The sequence below is a fragment of the Bactrocera latifrons genome, unplaced genomic scaffold, assembly GCF_001853355.1.
Source record: "Bactrocera latifrons isolate USDA-ARS-PBARC rearing strain unplaced genomic scaffold, ASM185335v1 scaffold_12, whole genome shotgun sequence".
In the NCBI taxonomy this organism is placed as follows: domain Eukaryota; kingdom Metazoa; phylum Arthropoda; class Insecta; order Diptera; family Tephritidae; genus Bactrocera; species Bactrocera latifrons.
In genome coordinates this window covers 58,844-66,544 of record NW_017534630.1, presented here as the reverse complement: position 1 = coordinate 66,544, position 7,701 = coordinate 58,844, and the positions used below count along the sequence as shown (strand labels likewise).

The window sequence follows — 7,701 nt, the reverse complement described above, 5'->3', positions numbered from 1 at the left end:
TTACTATACTATTATTTACGGCTTTAAGACACAAATAAAAATCCATGAAACTGCATTTCGTTGATTTTTTTATCGTCTAATAATTTAATGAAGCACTATATAAATATATATAACCGRTGTGCATATTAAATATTTACATCTAATAAACTCTTAATTAATTTATAGCTCAAAAACATGTGCTGACAGTTTTAGTATCATTATTGTCAGGCAGCGCTGATCTCAAGGTTTTAATTGATGCCCTATTTGGATTTCAGGAGCACTGAAAAAATAATTTAATGAAAAATCTAAGCCAATATATCCAAATATTGGAGATTAATGATTTTGGAAAGTTTGTCATATATATATTATAAGTAATTTTCTGAAAATTAATTTATATTAATAAATATTGTTCACCATATTGTTTAGCCTTGGATGTGTTTGCTTAAACTTGTTAATTAAAAGACAGCATTGCATGGTTTTAGATTTTCAATCCACTTCTTCTCACAACACTCTCCCAAGTTCGTTCAGAGATCGTAGCCCTTAACCCAGAACTCTTTTATAAAGGAGCATACATAAAAATTCAACAAATGCTCCGTCTAGGCMATGGTTCACACGGAAAATGACGCGCCAACGAAAAGTCCTTTGACTCGAGACACTTAGGTGGGCAACGGAAGAAAAGACGCACACGCATTAAATGCAGAAACCAAGAGCAGATCGATTTGAGTGACCTCGCAAGGATGAAGGCAACTGGCGAACTTACCTATTCTCGACTCATGACCGACCCATGGTTGTAGTGGCAAAGAAGAAGAAGAATGTGGTAGCATCCGCATTATGCYTCGACCACTTGACTTAAAATCTGTTTGCATTTAGAGTTTTATGCACATTTAGAGTATTGGCTTGAAATATCTTTGAAACTGACTTCCGATTTTCATTTTATCTAAAAATAAATGTATCACAATTATAAACAAAATAGACGAGGGAATGTAGACGGTTGACGATTAAATTAGTTCATTTGACTCTCATAATAAAAAACGTAGTTTAAGTTAAACAAAAATTAAGCACAAAAAATTAAAACTGAAACAAAAGAAAAAAACTCAAAAAAAAAAAAAAAATGTATAATGCAGATGCTTTCAGGACACTTGGTACTCCTTACGTCGGCTCGTGCTATCCAGAGTTATATAGAACAAATAGAAAAATATCATAATGTAAAATATTGAACTCCACTGATTTGAGTTTGTCTGCAATTAGTTTGAGTTAGTATTATATTCGCGTCTATTATTTTGTCCTAATCACCCTGTCTGTGACAATGATGCCAACAATTAACGGCGTAATAGTACCCACCATTGTGCCGTCGAAATTCGGCGATAAGTCGATATGATTCGCAAATCCACCCACAAATGACGCTGAATTGATGCCCACCAACCAACCCCACCGCAATGATGGCCGTCATCGATACTTTCGATACTTTTCTCAATCTTTGAAATCGCCTTTAATGCTCATTCGATGTAATTCCACTCCTTGAGTGTTAGTAATTCAATAAAGCGCTATATATAGGTGGTATAAAAGCGTGACACCTTAAGTATTTATTTTTAATAAAATCTTAATTAATTTATCACTCAAATATATGTATATCCAGTGCTAGGTAGCTATTACATTTGCATCTTGGATCCACGTGCCTATTCACTAGCAAAATTGAAGACTCCAAGGAAACAAAAAAAAAGTCTGTCCGTGATATAGAAAAGAGGTACCATTTTTGTATTTTTATTGGTCGGCCTTCAATTCATTCTTACGATTTTCTTAAGGTTTAACATTGGAAAAACGCAATCTGTAGCAATTATCAAAAATAAAGAAGGCATCAAAGCTGAATGGAAGTCTGGGGTGAATATAAACAAAAAAAAAAAAAAAAGAATTTTCCTCACGCCTAAGGGCTCCCACTTTGTTAAGTTCTGTTATGATTGGTACGTTGTAGCAAGAAGCAAAACGTCCCTCTTTCAGGTCCAATAATAAAATCCAGGGCCAACGAAATAGCAGAACATATACAAAACATTTTCCGCATCAGATGGATGGCTTCAGAAGAGGCGAACTAGACATAATGTTGCTTTTAATTGCATATCGGGTGAAGCTGCTGATGCTACTCCAGAAGGTGTAAAGCAGTTMAGAGCAAAACTGCCTTCTTTGCTGAATCAGTACACACCTGAAAATGTATACAATGCCGCTGAAAGTGGTCTCTTTTTTCGAGAAATACCTGACAAAACGTTGGTTCTAAAATCAGAGAAATATACTGGTGGTAAATTGTCGAAGGAAAGACTTACCATTATRTTTTGCGTCAATATGGTTAAACAAAAAGAAAAGCTATTGGACGTTGGGAAAGCGGCCCGTCCGCCCATTTACCAGTCGATTGGAAATCGAACAAAAGGACCTGGATGCCAACAGAAATTATGACAAAGTGATAATCACAACTTGACACAAAAATTAAATCTCGCAACAGGAATATTCTTTTATTTTTAGATAATGCAGCCTCTCAACCCAGAGATATCAGCCTGACAAACATAACTTCARAGTTTCTACCTCCTGATACAACATCCATAAGCCAACCCTTAGATCAGGGCATAATTTAAAAATTTTAAAGTCATATACAGAAACTCGTCAACAACTCGGTATAAGGGAACTGTGGGACGGCATTTCAAACTCCTCAACCGAAACCATTGGTTTTCGAAAATGCAAGAAAAGTAAAACTCGTTATATTAAGTTTATTTTGCACTCAAAATAGACCCAAAACACAGTGATCTTATAATTGCTTCGTAATAAAGAAGTCTTCGTTATATAGGAGTTCGTTATAGAGAATTTCGACTGTATAGCGAATTCCTTCATTTATTTTTCTCTCATTTTTAAACAACTGTAACTTTTTTCAACTTCCCCGATTTTTTTTTTTGGTTAAATGAAGCTTAAAAGGTGAGATTTCCAACACTATATGGTATGACACAATGTGATTGGTAGCACTGGAAATATACGACTGCAACGATATCTATTGACGAAATACGAAAAGATTTTTTCGACTGCCCAATATATTTAGTGAGTCGATCAAAATATAATATAATATTTTGGTTAATGGGTTGCGGATCGACTATACATTTTTTCTRCATTGGCTTTATTTGTCTTGCTCAATAACAGAGCAGAAGTATAAGTGTTGGGTTTATATCTACTTTAAAGCATTGTTTTAACCATTAGGATATAGTTTTCATAAATAAATGTATGACTCAATTGATCAGTAATGTTTTTACTTAACGAACATTTATTCTCTCACAATTTTTAAAGATCATAACCTGTGGCATAATTTCAGGCGCTGTCAAAACTGTTACTAATTAAAATTTTTACGAAAGACTTTGATATCCGTTATGCAACGAATTTATGATCGGACTAGAGCCATATATAGCAACTTATTACAAGTATCTTAAATTATAGGCTACTGACTCGTTTAGTTTAGGTCCAGTTTCACAAAGTATGAGAAGATACTAATAAAACTTCTTCTCAGCAAGGTTCGGGGATATAGCTTCAGTAGTTCATGAGATATAAAAATAAACTTATAAGAGACGTGGCCATGTCCACCTTTGAAAACTACTTCGACGCCCTGTAACATATTATGGTTTTGTATCGTACCTTGTAGTTTATTTATTTTATAATATCTTTCTTAACGGCCTTCTCTGGGCCTGGAAACGATTCTATTCAACACTATTGGCATCAAAAAAACCCCAGCGCAATTACGGCCGACAGTGGTATATATATGCCGATCGTGTTGAAAATCTTATCACCAGCATTCGCAACAACTTTGCTGACAGTAGTGCCTGAGCAAGGGCACAGAAACACAAACCGAGAACAAGACTAGCGGCATAAGGTAGGGCGGAGAGCAAGGCACTACTCTGGATATCCTTGTCGAACACATTATTTATGTACGAGGATATTTGTGTCAGCAATATCCAATAGCCCCAACTGTAGGCACAATGGGATGTGAATAGTGCGAAAAATGGCACGGATGTGAATATGCTCACCCACGGTGTGGCTTCGCTGAGATGACACTATTCCCATTCTTTGAAATCGCTTCTAATACTGATTCTTTTTATGATATTAATTTGGATGGATGCGGAGACTCAGCGCCCCGCAGCAGCCACACAAATGACCATATAATACCACAACTGCCGGAAACATAGAAAATGCTTCTCCATCAAAACTTTGAAGTGGCTAACGTGCCACTAATACTCAATATGATGATAAAACCGTATTGCCAGCAGGAATAGCAAAGTGTTACAAGTATACCGCGTTCAATCCCCCAATTGTGCACCTAAGGGCGCAAATATGGTAAGAAAGCCACCGATTCCAACACTGAAGAGCAACACTACTTTGCCGCCGATYTAATAMAAATTTTAGCCRWTAYACCCAAAGATGGAGCTCCATTCACATATGATATAAGGCGTATATTGAAGTTTAATGACTTTGGAAATTTTATGAAGATGTGGTGTTTTCAATTTCTTTAAAGATRTGTTTGATTAAACGTGTTAMTTAAAATACAGCAGGGCATAGTTTTATAGACACTTCGCTCCACAAGGAACCTACTTTAATTTGGAACAGTTCAACACATTATTAATTCGAATACTTTCTCAAGTTCCTTCAGAGATCGCAGCCCTCACCCCAGAGCACTTTCTTAAGGGGTCGATAGGGTTTTTCAAAAATTGTTTTGTTTTTTTTGTTTTTGCTTTTTGCATTTTCTGTTTCCTTATACCCTTAGAATTAATGTAGAAACCCACTTTACGATTGGAAGGTTTCGAAAAAGGGCGAAGAAGATAGTAATACCGATCGCCGTTCGGAGTGCTCGGAGTGCACACCTCAAACTCTAAACGCCTTCGTGTCCGCCAGTAAAAAACGCATCTCATTCACCCTGTCACTTCTCCGACAGATATCATCAAAAAATTCCGAAAAAATTTGGTCGGACACTCCCCACATGATATGTAAAAATATTCTATTGTAGAATAAAAATTTGTAAAAAAACAAAAAAAAACGTAACAAAACAGGCCAGATTACCCTACTGACCCCTTAAGGAAGTTCCCCTTCTACACAGGCGAGTAGTCGGCGTTGATGGAAGGTGGGGGATGTAAGGGATGGAAAAGACCAGAAAAGGACAGCTGCTTGAGCTAAGTCTCCCCCTCAACGCACTGCACTGAACGCCAATACACCACATCCTAATACACACAACAGTATACCACCCATGAAGACACCACACATCGCAGGTCGCCACATGTCGCAAGATACCGGGAACGAGAGACTCATCAGATGTTGGCATCTTCCATGCCTCTGCACCACATAGCAAGACGGGAATAATGAGTGATTTGTAGAATATGGTTTTTGCTGGTCGGGAGAAGACTTTACTTTTCAAATGCCTACTTAGTCCGAAGTGGCACCTGTTGGTGTGTGTCAACCTCTGTTCACGAGCCTTTTTCAAGATTTGGCGCCTGGTGAATATATGGTCAGTTGTAGATTTTCCAAGTCTGAAGCCACACTGATAAGGTCCAATMAATTTGTTGACGTTGGGCTTTAATTAGTCACACAATACGCTCTGGTTAAATGGGTAGCGACGTCGCATCAGATTTACATCAGTTCATCACACCGAATCGAAAGCACGCATTCATCTCATCACGCGAGAGAACATTACACATTAACACGCACACACTCACATGCACCAAAACACGATGACATTCTACATTCTAATTAGAACAAAAGGGAAAGAGAAAGGATCTCGCGCACCTCTTTTCGTTACGACGTCGACCAAACAACATCTCCGCTTTTCGCAGCATTAAAGTTATATATTTAAAGTTTTTCAATTTATATAAAAGTCATGTTACAATAACTTTCATCATTTAAAACTACTCTTTAGTAATTTCCATCATCTCAATTCATTTTATAATAATAACTTTTAAGTGAATTTTTAAGGAAATACCAGTTTTATTACGATTCTTTGGAATTCAGTGCATTTTTCCTTTTAACCAAACGTGTGAGTGGTCTATAGGGTGAGTTTTTTTGTACACGCTCGCTAGAACCTTATATGCGATGTTGCGGAGCTTATCCCCCGGTAGTTGGAGSAGATTGTGGGATCTGCCTTGGATTGGGCAGAGCACACTTATATTCCAATCGTTGGGCATGCTTTCTTCCGACCATAAGCTGTTGCATGCTCCTTATTAACTGTTTGCCGCCAGGTTCGAATTGCTCAGCCGGCAATTCTTCGGCCACCGGCGCTTTGTTGTTCGTCASTCCGGTAATTGCTCTTCGAACTTCTTCATGGTCGGACGATGGAAAGTCTGGCCCATCGTCATCGACTGGGGAATCGGGTTCGCCTTCTTCCACTGCCCTTCAGCAGTTTGGAGAAGTATTCCCTCCATTATTTTAGTATGCTCTGTSCATCAKTCACTAGATACCTTAAATATTGGMCAATATATGCAGTGCATAGTCACMCAGAATTTCGGAAATACTTATATTAGGTATATGAGAGCTAAGGMAAGTATTCACACGGTTCAAACAATTTCGACACACAAAGTAACAATTGTCAGGAAAGGATTCTTCCTCAATTTCAATTGTAAATCTCACACATTGACCGAATAATTTCGGTAAGAAGTCAACTATAGATACTGGGRCCTTCATATTTGGCAYCTAGGGGCTTGAACAGTTTTGATTGCTCTTGAGCAACTTTTGGTTATAAAATTACATGCTTTAAAGCAATTCTTAGTGCAATATTTTATTCCGTTATATTAATTACTGCTTGATTTGTGTACTGGAAAGTAGGATTTCGCCCATTTTCACACTGTGAGATAGGAATATGAGAAGAATGCCACGAACTAAATTTAATCGAAATTGGTTAGTCGGGTGGCGGGATTTGTGATTCCAATAAAAGTGGGCGGTGTCTATTATGCCAACTCGGAGGTAAAATTTAATGTCTCTGACGAATTTAGTTATTGAATTATTGCGCTTTAGGTAGGTTTTAATATTACTGTTATATGGGAAGTGAGCGTTTTTATTTTCCGATTTCATCCAATTTCACATTTTCGGTAGTAGTATTTATAAAAATTTGCGCTCAGAAAAATTAGTTAAAATTAGTTTTTTTCGCTTTAGTAGTAGTAGCGTGGCCCGCCACTCTCAGAATTTTTATCCAYAGCTGCAACTTTCTACCGATGAACAAAACAATTATAATCCGTAACAACTGGTTGCAAAGTATTAAAACTAGTTAATAAATAACAATTATCAGGACAATTATTTTATTATCTAATAGCTTTTTCTTTGACATCCCGGATATTTTACGTCGCATTACCTCCTTGGTTGCTTAATGCTTTCGTCATTCACCACTTTGTTGAACACCTATTTAAATWCAAGTTTAGATTAGATAGGTTGCAGATTAGTGCTGCTTTGCTGTGCTCACGATTTGCGTTCCGTTTCACCGGCTCGTTCCATGGTTGCACTTTAGTGCTACCCAGAGTTACAAACAATAAGTTGCCAATAAAATAGGAAAATACCACAGTGTAAAATATTATGCGCCACTGATTTGGGTTTGTCTATAATTCGTAKGAGTTAATATCATATTTGCGTCTATTATGTTTAACGAACTTACCGTGTCYGTCACAATGACTCCAACAATTAACGGGCCAATCATACTCATCAAAGTAGCTCCAAAATTTGTAATGCCCA

General features: G+C 37.1%; 1 protein-coding gene and 1 pseudogene across 1 annotated transcript in view; both read right to left on the bottom strand.

Moving 5' to 3' along the window:
* Nucleotides 1-3,717: 3,717 nt before the first annotated feature.
* LOC108978203 lies at nucleotides 3,718-5,268 on the bottom strand (annotated as a pseudogene).
* A 1,983-nt stretch (nucleotides 5,269-7,251) lies between these two features.
* Nucleotides 7,252-7,701, bottom strand: part of LOC108978239 (putative inorganic phosphate cotransporter) — a 4,887-nt gene continuing 4,437 nt past the window's right edge. Inside the window, exons 4-5 of the mRNA XM_018948400.1 lie at nucleotides 7,436-7,568; nucleotides 7,252-7,374 (exon numbers count right to left, since the gene is read on the bottom strand). Of these exons, the coding sequence (XP_018803945.1) occupies nucleotides 7,352-7,374; nucleotides 7,436-7,568 (156 nt within the window). The 3' untranslated portion in view covers nucleotides 7,252-7,351. The remainder of the gene's footprint in view (nucleotides 7,375-7,435; nucleotides 7,569-7,701) is intronic.